The sequence below is a fragment of the Physeter macrocephalus genome, chromosome 3 (genome assembly GCF_002837175.3).
Source record: "Physeter macrocephalus isolate SW-GA chromosome 3, ASM283717v5, whole genome shotgun sequence".
In the NCBI taxonomy this organism is placed as follows: Eukaryota; Metazoa; Chordata; class Mammalia; order Artiodactyla; family Physeteridae; genus Physeter; species Physeter macrocephalus.
In genome coordinates this window covers 6,618,472-6,638,423 of record NC_041216.1, presented here as the reverse complement: position 1 = coordinate 6,638,423, position 19,952 = coordinate 6,618,472, and the positions used below count along the sequence as shown (strand labels likewise).

General features: G+C 53.0%; 1 protein-coding gene across 1 annotated transcript in view; it reads right to left on the bottom strand.

Moving 5' to 3' along the window:
• Positions 1–1,563: 1,563 nt before the first annotated feature.
• Positions 1,564–19,952, bottom strand: part of GRIK3 (glutamate ionotropic receptor kainate type subunit 3) — a 239,600-nt gene continuing 221,211 nt past the window's right edge. The window contains exons 13-16 of the mRNA XM_007104099.4: positions 19,173–19,390; positions 8,241–8,463; positions 7,239–7,489; positions 1,564–4,633 (exon numbers count right to left, since the gene is read on the bottom strand). Of these exons, the coding sequence (XP_007104161.2) occupies positions 4,439–4,633; positions 7,239–7,489; positions 8,241–8,463; positions 19,173–19,390 (887 nt within the window). The 3' untranslated portion in view covers positions 1,564–4,438. The remainder of the gene's footprint in view (positions 4,634–7,238; positions 7,490–8,240; positions 8,464–19,172; positions 19,391–19,952) is intronic.

Here is a 19,952-nt window from a genome sequence, read left to right as displayed (position 1 = left end):
CGACTCAAACTGGCCTGGGGACAGAGGGCAGGGCCCTTCTACCGTGGCAAGTGGCTGGGCCCGCTCCAGATGTGTCCATCCAGGCTGGGGCTGTTCCAGATGTGTCTATTCCAGAGGCCCGTCTATAGAGCTGGGCTCACTTCCTGCATCTGTCCATGGGGCTGGGCCCATCTCAGATGTTAAGTCCGTATAGCTGTTTGTCCAGACCGCAAGGCCCTTCCCAGCTGGCTACCCACACAGGACCACGGACGTGGGCCAGAGTGGGTCCTATTTCCAGATGTTTGCACAGAGAGCTGGGAAGGGCTCGGGGAGGGGTGGGCTTCACACTGAGTGATGAAGCAGCAGTGTCCAGCCCACATGCAGCAGGCCAGCAAGAAGATGGGGGGAGAGAGCTTCCCACTGTTCTGGGTGGGCGTGTGCCTGCGTCTGACTTCTGACTTCCTGGAGTTCAAGGAGGGGAGTGACCTCCAACCATCTGGAGCCTTCACCCACCACTGCCACCCTCCTCCATCCTGGCCCGGACCTGCCCTCCGCCGGTGCCTGGGGCCTTGCGGGGAGCCCGTGTGCTCAGCTAGCAGAGGCGGAGTCCTGGCTGCGGGGCGGTGGCTCCCACACTTCAGAGATTCAGAGTCAGCTCCTCAGCCAAGGGGGCCTTACGCCTCTTGAGAGACACTCGAAGCTACCTGAATGGTGACAAAGCTCTCAGGGTTTTCTTAACTGTCCATAGAAGAGAGACCAATACAGGTCAAGGGGAGAGAGATAAGGAGCCCTCATGGCCCCAAACCCTATGGTCTTAGCGGGGTGTGTGTGTGTCTTCACTGCTGCCCCTCACTATGGCCAGTTTGATCAGGCTGAGGGGAGGCACTGGCATTTTGGGGTAGGGGATGTGGGTAGAAGGTAGGGGAGTCTTTTCTTCAGGGCCGGCATGCGGGGCCAGACAGGGACGGTCCAGCACCTGCTCGGGCCGGTCTCATCTCTGCTCCATCCAAACCAGTGTAGATGACCCCATCACTCCCAGCCACTGACCTCAGTGCCTCCGTGTGGGCATGCTCCCCTGCCCACGTGCACCTGCTGCGGCTCAGGTCCTCGTCCGCGGGCAGGTGGGCCTGAACTTTAATTCCACATGACCTGCCTTGCTGGGAATAGCTCCCTGGCCCCCACCCCCGAGATGCAGCGGCGCCTTCAGTAGCCCGGAAGAGGGAGAGCTCACATGTGGGCAGAAACAGGCTCTGCTGCACTCTGAACGCTGGGCTGGTCTCAGAGACAAACAGGTCATCAGGCAGAGCCTGGACATGATCCACACACACGGACATAAGGCTTGAATGGGAGGCGAGATCAGGCCGCATGTCCTCCCATCTCTGCGTAGGACTCGAGAAACCATTTCAGCCCCTTTCGGGGGATTTCCCAGATTGAACTGTGCCTCTGGTTTCCAGCATTCTCTCCTCCTTTGATGAAGCTCTTCCTACCCGCCCCACCTCCTTGTCGTCCTTCCCATCACAGTCTATATATGTGCACAGCCTCAGAAGAAATGACAACATTCATGGCATGTCACACACAAAAGCACACACACGTGTGTGTGATACGAACATGGATGCGGGCACGTGCTATGAAATTAGACCGAATAAAGAGAGTGGTTCATGTCTGTGGTTGGTGAGAACAAGTCGGCAAATACCTTCATCAGAATCTGGTTATCTGGCAACTGCCAAAAAAGGGTCATTTTCCCTTCAAACGGGCCACTCTACCGAGAGCAAAGGAGTCACTGGCCGTGAGACCCTGCAGTGTTTCGCCTCCACTTGGCCAGTCTCCCCGTGCCCGTGCCTATGCAATCTCGGCAAAGCTTTGTGACAATGATCTCTCCACGGCAGAAGTGTTTGCGGACTCTGGTTCCCTGCCTTCCTGATTGTCCGTCTCTGCTCCTGCTGTGAGCGGGAACATATGCGTGCATTTGAACACACGTATGTGAGCGCACTCACACATGAACGCCAGTCCCATGTGGCTTCTCACATACAACATGCATTGCCCTGTGCTACGTGTCTGTCTGGTTCCGCCCTCCACTGCACACACACATGAACACGCACGCTCACACATGGACCCCTTGATGACATGGCTTCTCCGTTTAAACATATTTGGCAATGTTTGCATGTGTTATTCTGTTCTCCACCCTATGACATTTGGTGCACAAACGCACACACACACAAGGGTACACAGTCGTTCACGCATGCATACATATGTATGCTCACCAGAACCCCATTATGACATGGCTTCTCCTGTTTTTACATGTATGGGGTCCTGCTGCTTTGTCCAGATATTTGTCTCCCTCACCCCCACTTCACACACATGCGCACACACACGTCAGAACCCAAAGGATTCTCCTATTATTGCATGCCTGGACTCTGTTACCTGCCCTAGTTTGCCCTTCATGCCCAGCCCCCAAAGATGAGACATACAAAGATACACTTATACGCGTGCACACACACAGAGACACACACACACTCCTACACCCAGGAGCTCACAACAGCATGGCTTTTCCTATCATGACGTGCGTTGACTACATGGTATGTCCAGCCCTCTTCTCCCACCTCCAGCGCACACAGCCTGTTGGAGCCACGGTGATTCTGGGAACCAGTCGGTTTGGCCCTGCAGCTCAGTTTGGAGGAGGGATGGTATTTATCGCAGGAGTCCACTGTGCTCTCCTGCTTTGGGAGCCCTGAGGGGAGCCAGAGATTACCCTTCACCCCAGCTGAGAAGGTTCTTGAGACATAAATGTAGCTCTTCCCTAACCAGGGTCCCCAAGCAGAAACAAGAGAGTGGTGGAGGGGTGTGGCTGGTATCTCCTGGGTCCCTGTCCAGAGTCTCCAGGCCCTTTTCCCTTGCTCAAAGCCTGCCCTCTGCCCTTGGCCATGGGCAGCCCTGCTGGCCCCATCGTGTTCTCTTTAAGGACACTTTGCTCCTAATCCCTCCATGTCTCATTCTTCTCCCAGAATCTTAGAGTCACAGACCTCTAGGGTATCTGTCACAGCTAGCTGGAACCCACAGATCACCTGGTCAACCGCTCACTGTACCTCATCTGCTACTACTTCTCTGCGGAACCTCCAAACCCCACAAGGTCCCAACTACTCTGGACAAGAGAAGAGGGGCCATAATGGCCTTGTGTCTCTGTGTGGGGTCTTTGGTTAATTCTCCAGGAGGCAGCTTCTCCCTCCCCACCATGGGGGCCTCTATCAGGGAGGCTATTTTGCTCCTGAACACTTTCTTTTCCTGGGGAGCATCTTTAGGTTTGGCAAGTCCAGGAGGCCAGGTGCTCTTAAGGGCCCTTCTGGCTTTCCCCATCTACCCCAAAGTTAGCCTGTGCCATTGGACATGATCCTCTTTAGAGGAGGGGTGATGACATTCACTTCAATCTAGGCTACTTTCCTCCTTCCATGATGACAGAAGAAGGTCAAGGTCAACTGGCCAGGAATGGGGAGCTGCTAAAGAGTAAATGGCAAAGAGCTCAAGCTCCCTAATGCCACCAGGGTTTAGAAAACAGCTTGGTAACCAGCAAAGTAAAATCTGCAGGCTCGAGGGCCTGAGGGATTTCCATGGAATCCACTGTTCCTCTGGGCTTCAAATATTGTCTCAGTCTCTAGGCATCCTTTGCCAGAGATTCAGGGGGTCTTCTTTCCTCTGGCTGGAATGTGGGGAAGAATTTTCTCTGACCACTCCTCCATTCCTAGAGACATCCTAGAGGAGTAGGACCCATTGGGACATTGTCCAGAAGAATTCAAAATGGCGGTCTCTGTGTATCCTCCTCTCCCCCAGCCTCCAAACTCCTCGTTTCCCCTATGGGGCTCTCTGCCTTCAACTTTGCCCAAACAGGGGCTGCCATGGGTGGTGTCAAGTCCAGGAGATCAGGACCACATAAGCAGCCCCTGGGGGATGAAGTCTTCCTTCCGCCCAGGCATGTGGGCCGGCCATCCCCATCTTCAGCTCCCATTGGCAGCCAAACCATAAGATCCTTAAGGTACCCAAGGTTTGTGTCTCTGGTCTCACAGTCAAGTTCCAGGAGGCCTGGGCTCACGGGGAAGGAGTGGCAATATAAGAGCTGTTTCCCATTTTCTTTGGCCCCTGCAGGGCCACGGTAGAAACTTCTGACTGTAGAAGAGAGTTGAGGGGCAGGTGAGTTTGGCCTGAGAGAGGCATGTGCTTCCTTTGGCCTTGGCTGTCTTGGCTGGCAGCTTTAGAAACCCATAGAAGAAACAAAAGGAGGGTGAAGCCCAAGCAGCTGGCCTGGGGGCCTGCTGGTTTCCTGGTAGGTAAGGGCAGAGGACTCCTGGCCCAATAGGCAGGCAGCAGCTCTGGTCCCCAAGTCCAGTATGGGGACTGGGGATGTTCCTTCCCGTCTCCTTTGCTTTCCTCCACCCTGCCTGCAGGCCTGCGGTCCCCACCCCACCTGTGCCTAGGGGAACACGGGGGCCAATGATGTGCTGCAGGTCATGCTGTCCTTGCCCGGAAGCCGGCGATCGTTGAATGTGTGCATGTTGATGACGGCGTCAGTCTTGACCATCATGGGAGGCTGCGGCTTGTGCTTGACCCGACGCTGGCAGGTAAGGGAGAAGCGGATCTCGTCGGCCATGGTACTGCAGAAGGAACGCTGGGGTGGGGGTACGGGGTGGGAGGGCAAGGGGCACATGGGTGAGGCCCGACCCTGCAACTCCAGCCAACTCCTCCCCTTCCTCCCAGAGCCTGTGCTAAAGCTACCCGGTCTCCCTCACACGTTTACCTCACCTGCCTTCTGCCCCCTGTAAGGTGATTATTTTGAGTAGCAGCCTACAAAACATCACGTCCTTGTTTGGAGTCTAAGGTGGTATCTTCGTAGCCCCATTTTACTGATGAGCCAACTGTGGCTCTGATTGGCATGCACATTCATGTTTGAGGGATTTACCCGCCTGACTTTTCTCCACTAGCTTCTGAAGGCAGGAACCAGCCAGTTTCATCCCTATGAGCCCAGCCCCCAGCTTTAGGCCTGGCTCAGAGTCAGTGCTTAAGAAACATTTGATGAATATATGGATAACCTTGCTGGAAGGGCTTCCAACTGAGGGGAGGGGTCACCGTGCTCCCACTCAGGGAAGTTCAGTACATATTTCTCAACTGGGAGGCAGGTCCCTGTAGGGCTGTGTGTGGCAGTGGCCTCTTCTGGCCTGGGTCCCTGTGGATATCCAAGAGGGACAGCTCAAGTGCAGCACTGCCCACAGGTATCTGATGACAGTGACTCCTATGAGACCAGCTGCCAGAGGTTGTCCTGCCGCTTGTCGAGAAGGCAGTGGGGCTGTCAATGCCTCAACTTGCCCAGGGAGGCCCGGGCATCAGCACTCAGACAGTTTGTAGGTAGGCTGTGTGGTGAAGGGGAAGGGGGACCTGGCTTTGAATTCTGTCCCTGCCTCTTACCAGCTGTGTGACCTTGCCAAGTGTCCCCTTGCTTCCCCACTAATGCAGACATCGTTCCTCCTCGCCTCCCTTTCTTCATTCTGAGACTATTTACTGAGACCCACTCTGTGCCAAGCACTGTTCCAGGTGTTAGGCACACAGCAGTGAAAAAGACAGATAAGGTCCTAGCCCATGGTCTAGGAGCCCATGGTCTAATGATGGGACAGAAATGGATAATAAACATGTGAACATATAATTTCAGAGAGGGATAACTATTATTAAGAGAATAAAGCAGTGAAATGGGATAGAGTGGGGTGGGGAGGGGGGATAGGTGGGGAAGACTACGTGAGCTTCAGCTGAATGACCAAAAGACTAAGAATATGGAGCTCTGGGGGAAGAGCATTTCAGGTAGATGGAACAGCATGTGCAAAGGCCCTGAAGCAGAAATGTGCTTGGTTAAGGACTAAAAATGTGGCCAGTGTGTATGGAGCAGAGTAAGTGAGGGGGGAGGGTGGGAAGGAGGAGGTTGGAGACGTGGGCAAGGACCAGATCTCATAGGCTTTTCGGTGGAATTTGGAGCTCATTCCAATTGTAATGTAATTCTAATGTAACCCAAAGAATTTGATTGTTATTTTTAGATGTATCATAATTTTTTAAACCATTCCCTATTATTGGACATTTAGGTTTTTTCACATTATAGTTAACACTTCAACAAACAACCTTGTCAATAAAATTGCACATATCCTTGGCCACTTCCATTGGGTGCATTTCTAAAAGTAGAAATTGGTCAAAATGCATGGCCACTTTTAAAGACTCTGGCCATACTGCAAAGTTACCTGTCAGAAACTTACCCTCTTGGCCTCCCCCCAGCAATATGGGAACATGTCCCTTTTCTTATACCCATGTGAACTTGAACACCAAGCATTATCTTTGCCCCTCCTCTTTGCTAACTCAAGCTTCCTGATTATAAAGGACTCCATTTAATTTTGGATGGATGTGTAAGTGCATCTTATACATATGACTTAACTGCAGTCTCCTTCCACAGTTGCCCTGAATCCCTTTGAACTTCGCTGTGAGAGGAGCTTCCCCGCAGCCCAGTAACCCTCAACTCAAGGCGCACATTTGAATCACGCCGCACACTTTCTTAAGAAGCCAATACCAGGCTCTACCACAGGCCAATTAAAACACAGTCTCTGGGAGTGAGGCCAGGGTATTAGCACTTAAAACACTTTCTCTCTGTGATTCCAATTTGCTACTGGGACCCAGAACCACTACCTAACCACACTTGATGAATTAATCAGACAGGTTGAACCTAGCAAGCTTGGGCCGGCCCTCCTAACTCTTTGTTTATTTATTTTTTTGGTTAAACTTTTGATTATAGAAATTTCCAAATATATGCAGAAGTGGAGAGAAGAGTATAATGAACCCCTATGTAAGCATCACGAAGCTTCCACAATTACCCTGGAGGGGTTTATGCGAGGGAATGACATGGTTTGAATTAAGTTTTAAACAGGGCACTGGCTGCTGTATGGAGAGCAGCCGGTCTAGAGGAAAAGTGGAGGCAGGAAGGCCAGACTGGAGGCTGGTGCATGATCCAGCTGGAAAGGATGGGTGTGGCCTGGTGTGGAGCTACAGTGAGGGGAAAACATGCTCGGAGTCGGTGCAGAGGTGGGGCTGGCAGGGCTTCCTGGTGGACTGGATTCAGAGTGGGCTACGGTGGGGATGGGATCAGACACCACCTTGCACCTGGCACATAGGGGGTTTGAAACCAGCACAGACCCGGTTCTGTCTCCTTCCCTTCCCTGCGCAGGCGCCAGCTCCTGGGGGCTTACCTGCTCTCGCTCTGCTGTCTTGCGGAGCTTGTATACAAACTCGCCCACAGCCACCAGCACGGACAGGACCAGCCCGGCGGCCAGGACGATGAAGATGCCCCCAATCTTCTGGATGCCCAGGGCGCTGGCCTCTTTGTTTTCCTCCTCGGGACACCCGCTGCCCCGCCACCACTTCTCCTTCATGATGTGCAGCTTGTCCTCCTCCTGCAGCTGCAGGATGGCGATGGTGATCTTGTCCCGGTATGGGGAGCCTGAGTGGGGGAGAGAGGAACCTGGCTGTCAGCAGCCTTTAGTCCATCTGTGTGCCCCTGTCAGTACCCTGGTGGGTGCCAGACACCATCACTGGGCCTCTCAGTATGCTCATCCAAAGGGGGACCCTAGTGCCAGGAGGCCCCTCTTTTTTTTTTTTTTTTTTTTTTGCGCGGTACGCGGGCCTCTCACTGCCGCGGCCTCTCCCGTTGCGGAGCACAGGCTCCGGACGCGCAGGCTCAGCGGCCGTGGCTCACGGGCCCAGCCGCTCCGCAGCATGTGGGATCTTCCCGGACCGGGGCACGAACCCGTGTTCCCTGCATCGGCAGGCGGACTCTAAACCACTGCGCCACCAGGGAAGCCCGGAGGCCCCTCTTGAAATCCACCTATGGTGTCTGGGTGGAAGGGTCCTGATTTGGGATGGAGAGTCTTGCTTACGAATCCCTGTCTCCATAGGCCTGCAGCGCATCTGGGCGGCATCAGCAGGGGTAAGGTCAGGGAGAGGAGGCATGACCTCTGAGTTGACCCCCCACCTTTGTGCCTGCCCAGGTCTCCTCTGCTCAGGCCAGGGCTGACCTTGCAAGGCCTGTGGCTCTACCTTTTTGGTTCTGGGCTGAGGATATGCTGCCTTTTAAGGCTCAGTGGGGTGACCTGGGAGAGGGAGCAGGAGGCCAGGTGTGCGCATGAGTGGACGTGGTGGTTTCGCTCACCCTTTGTCACCCGCCACCCTCCCGCCTGCAGCCCCGAGCTCACCCATGGGCGTGCCAATGCCGTAGCCCTTGGAGTCTATGAGGCCCCCGATCTGGGTGAGGTTGCAGTTCCTCTGGGTGACGTACTCGATGGTGGTGGACTCCATGAGCAGCGCATAGTCGGCTGTCAGCGTCCGCTGGATGCCCTCCTCATTGTTTTTCACCAGTGCCGAGGGCTTGCTGCTCATGAAGGCCCACATCTTCTCGAAAGTGGAGATCTTGGATTTCTGGGCCATGGGGAGGGATGAGGGGTGGTGATGCACACACAGTTACTGAGCACACAGGGATCAAGCACAGCTCACCCCCCAGCAGGGCCCGGGTCACTGAACTCTGTGCACAGTCCTCAGAGCGAGGGAGTGCGACCCACTGCTCAGATGTGGAAACTGAGGGCCTGGGAGGATAGGTCCCCAAACACACAGCTGCTGAGTCATAAAGCTGAGAGTCAAGCCAACCTACCCGGAAACCCTTGGCTCTTCGCCACGGCACGAGTATTTTTCAGGCTGTTCTTTTAAAAATTAATTTTCTCCCTCTAAGATTTATTAAACAATTAAACATGTGCAGGTCCTGTTCTAAGTGCTTTGCCTGTATTAGCTCACTGATTCTTCCCAGCAATCATAGGGGGCAGGTATTGTCATTAGCCCCATTTTACAGATGAGAAAATTGAGTTTAGCTGTGCCTCAATTTGCCTAATTTACTCAGACACAAAGTGGCAAAACCAGGCTTCTAACCCAGGCCACCTGGCTCCAGAGTCCATGCTCCTAACCATAGAGCTGCACTCTCTCGCAGAAACCACTGTGAGGGTGGGGGGAGGGGCAGGGGCTGATGAGGGCAAATCTCGGTGGATTCTGGGCCCCCCACTCCCACTTCAAGCAGGTCGCTCTATGTACCACGCTCCAGGGGAAGATTTGTCTGAGGCAAGTGTTCCTGCAGGGGAAGATTTGTCTGAGGCAAGTGTTCCTGTCTGTTCTCCTTCAAAACAGTAAAAGAGAAGCAGGGTGAGAATTGCAGAGAGGGGAGAAGAGTGGGGACAGTCAGAGCAGGTGGTCCACAGACCCCCTCAGCCTCTTGTTGCAGAGCATCCTGGGCAGGGTGCTGCTCCATGAATACGGAACCGGCATCCCTAAGATCAGGCCTGGTGGGTGGGCTGCTGTGCCTGCCCCGCCTGGCTGGGGAGACTCAGAGAGGGCCTGGGGCCAGGAGAGGGGGCCAACGTTCCATGTTTCTTGCTGCCTGAGGAGACTGGGCAGACCTGGGTGCATGCACTCATGAGATTTCTTGGGAACTTAGTGCCTGCCGTCTGCCTGCTCCCAGCAGGGATCAGCCTTGCCTCCGCTGATCCCAGGGGAGCAGGTGGCTCTGCAGGCCTCATTGTCCCTGGCTGTTTCCAAGTCTGGCTGTGCCTGTTTGTGATGTCAGCCTGTCTGACTGGCACCCGGCCCAGCTCCGGTGTGTGTGATGGCATGGGTGCGCTCAAACAGGCTGGCGCGGGGCTGCGGGTGGGACGAGAAGCTGTGACTGCCAGGGGTGGTGGGGGGAGGGGGCTGGGAGGAAAGAGGACCTTCTACTCTCCAGGTGTTTCCTAGCTCTAAGGGCTGTCCCCTCCAAGCCTGGCTCCTGGAGACCCAAGCACGCCTGGGGGAGGAGGGAGCCCCGGAGCAGCAGGCAGCACCCCACTCGAGATTCCACCTGAGCCCCGAATCTCTTGAGTGCCAGGGATGCCTCCTTTGGGCACGGGGCCTGAGGGCGCCTTCATAGATGAGCAGCCACTCCCCTCCTGCAAATTTATCTGCCCCGAAGCTGAAGGCCTGGAAGGGCTCAGATGCCCAGAGCCCTCAGTGGGTTCCATTGGAGCAGCAAGCTGGCTGCCGCCCGCTCCTGCCGTCCTCAGCCTGTCCCACTATCAGCTATTCCTGCTCCCCAGCTATTCCATCCTCCCATGGCTCCCAGATGCTTCCCCCATCCCCATTTAGCTACTCTTGCCCTTAAGAACATTTCTGATGTCCAGCTCTTCTGACTCTCCAGACATTTCTTATTTTCTAGATAATTTCTGATATCCAGACTGCCTTCTTCAGCTTCTCCCTTGGGTCCATTCTCACTCTGCTACTTTTCCCGCCCTGATTCTCTACAGTCGGAAGCTTTGAACTGGAGCCAATGATCCCCATCCCTGGGATTCATGCCCTGGTGTGATCCCTTACCCCTGAGTGTGGGCTGGGCTCAGTGACTTGCTTTTAACCCCCGCCCCCAGGAGTGATGGGATGTCATGCCTGAGATTAGGTTACAAGAGACTGTGGCTTCTGTCTTGCTTCCGCTCTCTCTGGCTCCTCTGGCTTGCTGCTCTGATGGAAGCTGGCTGCCATGCTGTGAGCTGCCCCATGGAGAGGCCCACACAGCAAGGAACAGAGGGCAGCCTCCAGCCGACAGTCAGTGGAGATGGAAACCCTCTGCCCAATAGCCCAGGGGGAACTGAATGCTGCCAACCACCACGTGAGTGAGCTTAGAAGCAGAGCCTGGAGATGACCACAGTGTTAGCCAGCACCCTGATCCCAGCCTGTGAGAGGCCCTGCACAGAGGACCCAGCTATGCCAAGCTGATTCCTGACCCACAGACTGTGAGGTCATAATGTTGTTGTTTTAAGACACTAAGTTTGGGGTAATTTGTTATGCAGCTATAGGTAACTGATACACTCTCTTACACACATACTGACGCAAGCTACTTTTATCCCCAAGATCGTTGCTTTTTCAGATAATAAGTTCCAACTCTTCTTCTAATCAGGTTATCCAAGTCCAATCATCACTGTTTGGCAGGGACACACGGGCTCAGACACTCTGCTCTCTTGGTTATTGTAACTAAGTACTATTCTCCAATCAGTGATTTCAGCACCTCAGCTCCTTTTCCATCCCAGTCTCTCCTGCTTTCCAAATTCTCCTTCTTCTACTAGAGGTGGGAATTAGGAGTGTATGAGGCCATCAGGGCTCCTTTTACATCTCGTAATGCATGCATGCATGCATCCATCCATTTATCCAGCCATCCATCTACCTATCCATCCACCCACCCATCCTCTCATTCATCATGTTCATGTTCTCACCCATTCACTCACACACTATCTACATACAAATTCATTCAACTAACTATCCAACTATCCACCCAGCCTTTTACTTATCCATCCATCCATCCATCCATCCATCCTTACACCTCACCCATCTTACCCACTCATTCTCCGACACAACCGGTCATCAGTAACTTGAAAATGAACCACACAGGGAGCCCTGTCCCACTCCTTCTGTCTCAGAAGAGGATGAGGACTTCTCCTCTTTCTGCAAACGCCTCCCTGCATCCTCTCCCCAACACCCCATTCCTCCTATACATAGGCCTGCCTGACATCAAAATATATGCTCTTCCTGGTAACACCCCATCATAAATGGAGATAGAAATTTCCACTGGAGGCTGGCAAGGGAGAGGCTGGCATTGAGGCTGATGGGCTTTGAGGAGAGACATGTGAAAGCCTGAAGCAGGTGAAGGAATGGAATGGGGAAGATGGGTAAGGACACCAGAGAGCTTGGGCCAGTTAAGATGAGAAGTGACGATAACGCAGGAAGCTGGCTGTGACGCTGATTTCAAGAAGTTCTGCTCTCCCAGCTCCAGTGTCAACTAGCTCATTACCTTCATCACCTTTAGGCAGATGGGTCTGAAATCTGCTTCCCTCGAAAGGCCACCCCCTGTGTTTGTCTCATATCTTGGGATCCCCATTTTCAACAAAACCCACTGATAGTTTCTGATTCCCCTTAGGTTCTGTCCTTGAGTGATTCTGTGATTCTGAGAACATCCCTGAAAAGCTTCCCTGTGTACCTCTGAGGCAGGGAGGGATAGAGCCAGGGCCCCTCCAGGAATCTCAGTCCCCTCTCCTATCTTCCTGGACCTGGTCACAAGATGCCTGAGTTCCGTCACTGGCCTGAGTTAGTTACCACCCCAGGGAATGGAGTCTCACGTACCTACGGCTCCAATGCTATCCTCCCTGTCCCAGCTCCAGTGGGAACCTTAATAAGCGTTGCTTCAGGGCCAGTCACCCAAATCAATTAATGGAATCGTTTGGAGCAGCCGATACAGGGCGACATGCCAGGACGGAGAGGATTTTTTTTGTCAGTGAATTTGGCAAGAAAGTAAGTTTCAGACTCACGACTTTCAATTCTAGCCTCCTCAAAGAAGTAAATTGATTTTCCCCAACTGAAGATATTTAATCTTGAGAATTTAACATTTCTGTACAAGAAAATGTATATATATATATGTATAAAAATATATATCAATTCCAAAGAGAGCTGAATCTCAGGGAATGTGTGTGGGGAGGCAATGTGATTCCATGTGAGACCTTGGGTATTTTTCATACTGGAAAAGAGATCTTTTTCCAGATTAACTGGCTTTCTTATCCCTGGATGTGGAGTCTTTGGCCTTATCGGATCCACGTACCCAAGCAGTTCATCATGTCTCTTGGGTTATTTTCATGGGGACAAGGAGGCTCCCTGAATCCCCTGTCTCTGCCCATCTCGCCAGGGCAGACTCGCTGATCCTCTGGCCCAGCAGCTGCCTCTGCTGTCTGCACGTGCCCCTGAGGCTTGCCTGTGCGGGGGCTGCAGGCTGGCCCCCGAAGGGAGAGCTAGGAGGTGAGGGCTGCAGGCTGACCCTTGCAGGGGGTAGTCAGGAGGCGAGGGCTACAGGCTGGCCCTGCAGGGGAGAATTAGGAGGTGAGGACTGCAGGCTGGGGATGGAGGTGGTGGGAGGGGTTGGCTCCACTGCATGGACTCCGGTGTCACACCTAGCTGGGTTCAAATGCCAGCTCCTTCTGTGACCACAGGCAAGTGATGTCACATCTCTGAGCCTCACTTTCCACATGTGTAAAATGGGAATCAGCTTAGCACAGAGCCAGATTCCTAGGAAGTGCTTGATAAGTGGCTAGCGTCATTCTCTGTCTTTAAGCCTCCTTTGTTCTCTTTAAGGTTCAGTTTTCTCATCTAGAAATTGGGGATAATAATTTCTAGAGTGCAGAGTTTCCATAGAAACTAAATGACATAGTACTCAGTGGCAGAAAATTCCAGTGCTGAGACGGGCCAGGCAGAGAACTGGAAATAAGTAAAGACCGCTGAGTGGAGTTCTGATAAGCTGGAGAGGGCCATCGCCTCTTGGCGCCTGACAATCTCTCTTCAGGAGAGCCAGCTCAGTGATGCTCCTCCATCTTTCACATTTTCGAGAAGCTGTATATGTGAATTTTTTAAATGCAAAAATCTCTCCATTTAAAAATGCTGGCCACTAATTAAAAAAATATAAGAAATGTGTGGCCCCTAAAATCCTATCTGTGGGCTGAACAGGGCTGTGTTATCACCAAGAATAAACAATAAAAATAGTTAACATTTATTGTAGGCATACTCTGTGTCAGGTATGGTTCTAAGTTTTCTATATAAATTATCCCATTTAATCATCTCAATAATCACCTCTACAAGGGTGTGTGTGTGTGTGTGTGTGTGTGTGTGTGTGTACTATTATCATACCCATTTCATAGGTGAGAAAACCGAGGCACAGAGAGGTCATCAGTAACTGAGTCGTTTTCAATAACTTCCCATCATCCCCAGGCCTCCTCTGCCCCTTTTGCTGCCTTCTGCCTGCCTGCTCTGGGTCTTTTCTATTCTGAGGACCTCTGGGCTCCCCCTGAAGTGTTTAGCTCTGTGCAGAGGTAGACAGCCATCCTGTAACAGAGTCACCAATGTCCTCCACAAAGCCCCCAGGCCCAATCTGGAGGGACCTGGAAGAAGAGAAGTTCTCCAGGTATCCACTAGCAGGAGCTTCTCCATGGGACTCCAGTTAAACCCTTGCCTCAGGAGGGGACTACATGGCAAAAGGAGAAAAGGAAAAAAAAAAAAAAAAAAAAAAAAGGAGAAAAGGGGCCAGCCAGCTTGCCCATCTTCTGGGTCAGCCAACAGAGGGGCAACCAGAGGAGAAAGCCTTTGCCTTAAATGTACTGTGTGCCTAGCACTGGCCTAACCACTGTATATACAGTAGCTTGTTGAATCTCCTTGGTAATTGCTGCATGGTGGGAATCAGTATCCATGTCATCCCGGTGAGCAAATTGAGGCTCAGAGAAGTGAAGTGACTTATCCAACGTCACCCAGCACAGACAACAGCCAAGACTCAAGTCCTGGTCTGTCTGACTCTGAGACTGATGTGACTTGACTGCGCCAGGCTGCATCACAATGAATTCTGCCTGGTCACTGCATTTCTGTCCTCCTATCCTGCTTCTGCTAGAAAGCAGGGCTAAGGCTCTATCAGAGAAGCCAGCAGACAGGTCAGAAGAAACTGGGAGCTGAGCTTGGGAGCACCCTCCTGAGCCTTCCAGCCCAGGGAAGAGTCTGCTGAGCAGCTGGAAGATAGGGAGATGGACTGGATGGCCTCTCCAGGCACCTTCTAGGCTCAGTTGCTAGGATGGGGCAAAGCTGTGCAAGGGGTGGGGCTTGATGGTGCCAGGGACCTGGGGAGCCTGGAACTCTTGGTCCCCAGCTCTATCTCTTTCCTAAGCGGCTGTCGCTCACACACAGTCCCTCCCACGTGTGATGCGTCTCTCCCACCGCAACACCAAAGAGGGCTAAATCCTTGGAGAAGCTGTCTTCTGACATCCTCTGCCTACAAAGCTGCCCAGCCCTCCCCACCAAGAACACGCTTTCCCAACATCCTCCTTTACATTTTGCCTACGTATTTTTACGGCCAAACAACACTTTCAAAGGCCTCCTTTTTCTTCTCCTAATTAATTTTTATCTTCCAAGACGGAGGGAGGACAACACAGGAGACGTTGTTTGTGATGTTTGCTGCTCCCTGACAACTCTTCAAATGAAATTTCCTTTGGAATGATGGGCTGCCACTAGCCACGCGTCTCCCAGGCTACAGGGTGGGGGAGCGAGGGATCTGGAGCCCCCCGAGAGACCAGTGTCCTGCTTCCTGCTGTTGGCATCTTTGGATGGGAATGGGCCCTCTCCCTCGAGTGCTACTGTCAGCCAGGGCGGCTTTTTAAGACCGTTTGCAGCTTAACCAGGAAACATGCTACCTGCAGAAATGAAGTTCATTTGCCCTGTGCTCTGGAACCTTCAGGGGTGCTACCTGCTGGGTTCGTGTCCTCAGCATGGTCTCCTGTATGTGCTTTACTTGGCCTCTGCTGTCTTTTAGTTCCATCCTTTAATTCAACAACGGCATCTACTCAACGTGAATTATTTAAGCAACTACGATGTGCCAGGATGGTTTTAGGCTGGGGATACGGCTTCACTCTTCCCCTGTGAACTGTGGCTGGCTGGACTGTGGCTGGCTCCTTAGAGAAACAATATGGACACGGGGACAAAGAGCACAGGCATTAGAGCCAGGCTACTTGGATTCGAATCCCAGCGCTGCATTTCACCAGCTGTGTGACGTGAGGCAAGAAGTATGAACTCAGGTTACTTTCTGAGCCTTCCTTTCATCACGTGTTAAATGGAGGTGATAATAATAGTCTCAACCTTCTAGGGATGTTATGAGGATGATAGGAGTGAATACAGGTAAAGTACTTGGAACGTTGCCTGGCACACAGTAAGTGCTCAATAAATGTTACTATTATTTTGACTTTGCCAACGTCTCCTAGACATCCAATGGCAACCTCTGGAGCTGATTCCTGTTCAACCCTAGTGCCAGTCTTGCCGTATACACTCACGGGTGGGAGAGAGGACCACCCCTCCAGGAGAAGACCCTGGAGCAGCTGAAGGAGAGGGCAGTGTGTGTGCAGACGAAGTAGCTGACTGTACATCCGGCTCCATTGATCCTTGATCTGCTGTTTGATCACCCGCAACTCACCCAGCCCCTCTGGACCTCTGTTTCTCTAGGTTAAACTCAGGTTTCCTTCCAGCTCTAACTTGAAAGTGACCATAAGGAGGCTACCCCCAGGCCCAGTGCAGGTGTGGGGAAGGGGGAGGGCTTGGGGAGGGAGGTATGACTAAGGAGGGTGGGCTGGGGGCGGGGCAGGGAGGAAGTAAGTTTGTCCAGGGACCTTCTAGGAGGGTCTTTTCTTCTAGCTCATCATCCGCGGTGGGGATAATGCAACCACACTCAGGTTCCTCTCCGCCTACATAACAGTCCCACCGCTGCTGCTGATGGAAGGGAGCCTAGGCAAGAGGGCTTTCATTTGAATTAAAGCAGGAGACAAGGTGGCCAGAGAGCAAGCGGAGTTCATTGGTGATCAGGAGGGCAAGGAAGGGGAGTTGGTTCTGCGGGGGGATGTGGAGTTGCTGTTTCTGGCCAAAGGCCCTTGTGAGCCTGGGCCCTTAAGCCCCAGCATCCCAGCTGGGTGGCAGCATCTGTGTCCCTCCCCTGCCCTCCTCACTGCACCATTCGCAGGGAAGGTGGGTGAGGGTGGAGCGGGCTGTGGGAGGTGCTGCTTGATGCCGAGGACAGCAGCTCGGTGGGGAGCAGGGACCAGGCTCTTGGAAGCCAATCTGAGCATCTTAGCATGGAGGGAGGCAAGGGCATCCAATCAGTGGCAATGAGCCTGCACTGGGCTTATTTATGCTGCTTCCCTTTGATCGGGAGCCCTGCTTAGAGACCGGCTCATCTGTAATGCATGAGGGATGCTCTGGCACAGTCAAAGGGCTGGGCCGTAGCCTGCGGATAGGCAGGAGCAGGCGCAGCACAGCCGAGGACAGCAGCTCGGTGGGGAGCAGGGACCAGGCTCTTGGAAGCCAATCTGAGCATCTTAGCATGGAGGGAGGCAAGGGCATCCAATCAGTGGCAATGAGCCTGCACTGGGCTTATTTATGCTGCTTCCCTTTGATCGGGAGCCCTGCTTAGAGACCGGCTCATCTGTAATGCATGAGGGATGCTCTGGCACAGTCAAAGGGCTGGGCCGTAGCCTGCGGATAGGCAGGAGCAGGCGCAGCACACACACACACACACACACACACACACACACACATACACACACACACACACGCCCATCCCCCCACTCACACTTATCTAAGCACACCTGTTGGGACATTTAAGCAGACAGACACGCGTGCACTCTCCACCTACATATCCATGTAGACACTGGCACGCACCTGTAAACAATCATAGGCACATATCCACATGCCCACATCACAGAGACACATGCACACATATGCTGGTCAGTACGTATATGCAGACACACATGTCCAAGCATAAAGACACACAAGCACCCGGAGAGGCTGACTCTTGTGCATGGGCACACATGTGCACACATACATACACAAATGTGCATTCACACGTTATACACCGCTACACGCGCACGTGAAGGCATTCACATACTCACGTACTTGCTCGCCCTCATGAATACATACACCGGGTCCCAGAGAGCCCCTAGCGTGCTTATGACAATGCTTTATCTTCCCCACACTCTAAATACATGGTGGTGACCTTGTAGGAAGACCGAGTTTGCCAGAAGCAACATTCCAGAGGGGAGTCTGTTTCCTCTCTCTTTGCTCTTCACTAAGCAGCTGCTTCTACCCTTAAGAAGAGGCACAGGGGAGGCCAGGGCCGGGGGGAGTGCTACTGGGGCTCCATGCCCAGGAGGTAGAAGGCTTTCTCACCCAACCCCTTCTTTCTGTCCTTACTCAGGCCCCACTGGAGGCTCAATCTATCACTCGGAGGCTTAGCCTGGAAGGAGGCAAGGGCTGGGGGATGGGGAACCAGGGCCCGGAGGAAAGCAAAACACCCCAGGCTTTCAGACTGATTGACAGCAATTGACTACTAAACAAATACATGAATGAATGGACCCATAGCCACAGAATTCCCAGATCCTGACCATTTCTGAGAAATCAGTAGAGCAGTGGTCCTCAAAGGGTGGGCCCTGGACCAGCAGTCTCAGCCTCACCTGGGAACTCATCAGAAATGCACATTCTCAGGCCCCCCAGGACCTACTGAATCAGTAACTTCAGGGGTGGGGCCCAGCAATCTGGGGGTTCCCCAAGCCTTCCAGGTGACTTGGGCACACACTCAAGTCTGAAAACCGTGGCTCAGAACATGGGCTTTGGAGAAAGGCAGACCTGGGCCAGCTTCGGGCTCCTTCAGCTGTGAGTCCTTGGACAACCCGCTTAATGCTCCAAGCCTTAGTTTCCACACGTGTAGAGTGGAAACAATTGCAGTACCTACTTCACGGGATTTGTCACGAAGATTAAATGAGACCAAGCATGGCGCACCTGGCCCACTGTGAGCTCTCAGTGGTGGTAGCTATAGTTATTATTACTTTAATTTCCAGAAGAACGTTTACAGCTATCGGTGGTCAGGGTCACTCAGTTTCTTAAACCCTCAGCTACCCTAGTAGAAGGTGAAAAAACATTAAGGAACTAAGCCAACGCTTTACAAAACAGGAGGGTGCAGCAAAGTCATGGCTAGATCCCCATGAGAGCAGTAACCTGAGCAGCTGACAGGGGCTTTACATGGACACCAGCATTCCACGAGTGTAATATGCTAAGGAATGCTTGTAAATGCTTGTTCAAGTTTTAAGCCTCCTTCCTTCCCTGGAGGATGTTCCCCTGCTGCTCTCTCAGTGGTGGAGAGCTCACCCCAAGCCCAGGCCAGCCTCTTGGAAGTGGAGGCTGTCTGAGACGCAAAGCCAAGGGCAGGGAGCCCCCTGGCCCCAGGGCCTGTTTGTGTGTCTGGGCCATGCTTCTCCTTCCCCCTTTTCCAGCCTCTTCTCCCCACCTGTCCTCCTCTGATGATTTAAGGAAACACAGCATATTCATGCTGCTTGTTCCAGGTATGGAAACTTCTAGGATTTGTGCTGGGACCCATCCAGATGGCCACATCACTACAGCTCCCCAAAGTCAACTCGTCCCAGAGAGGGATGGGCGGAGCCCTGGGGATTTCTGGTCCTTTGGCTCTGTGTGGTTAGGGAAGGACAGTGAAGGGAGGGAGAAGGTCTCACCTTGAAGAAGGTCATGGTGGCCCCGTCCTTGACAGCCCCATACTCGATTTTGGTTTGCTTGGCCAGGTCATCGGCAGAGTCGATGGGCGATTCCATGCGCTCCACAGTCAGAAAGGCAGCCAGGTTGGCCGTATAGGAGGAGATGATGATCAGCGTGAAGAACCACCAGATGCCACCAATGATGCGTGTGGACAGGGCTTTGGGCATCAGTTCAGACCCTGGGAGGAGGGAGGAGGAGACTGGTGCTCCCTGACAATGCTCAGACCAGGGTTGCTCTGGTCCTCTGGGACACGGACCCCACTGACAATCTAGTAACAGCTGAGACCTCTTCCCTAGACCAGTGGTTCTCAAAGTGTAGTTCCTGGAACGTCAGCATCACCTGGGAACTCGTTAGAGATGCACATTCTCAGGCCCCACCCCAGGACCTAATGAATCAGTAACTTAGTGGTGGGGCCCAGCAATCTGGGCTTTGATAAGCCCTCCAGGTGATCCTGATGCAGGCTAAAATTTAAGAACCACTGCTTGAGAAAAACACACACATGCAAAACATTTCACAGGCTTGTCAGACCCTCTGATGCCTATCTGTGAACCACCTGTGTGGTCCCAGGTTCTGAGCACCTGGAAGTCTTGAGTGAATCCTGCTCTTAGCTCTTAGTTCTCTGCGTGATCACGTGCCAGACAACTTCCCTCTCGGGGACTCTGTAAAGCATCGTCCTTCCTCTGTCCCAGCCTCACGCAAATACCACAATGCTGCTGTAATGATATAATTTGAGGAGGAAC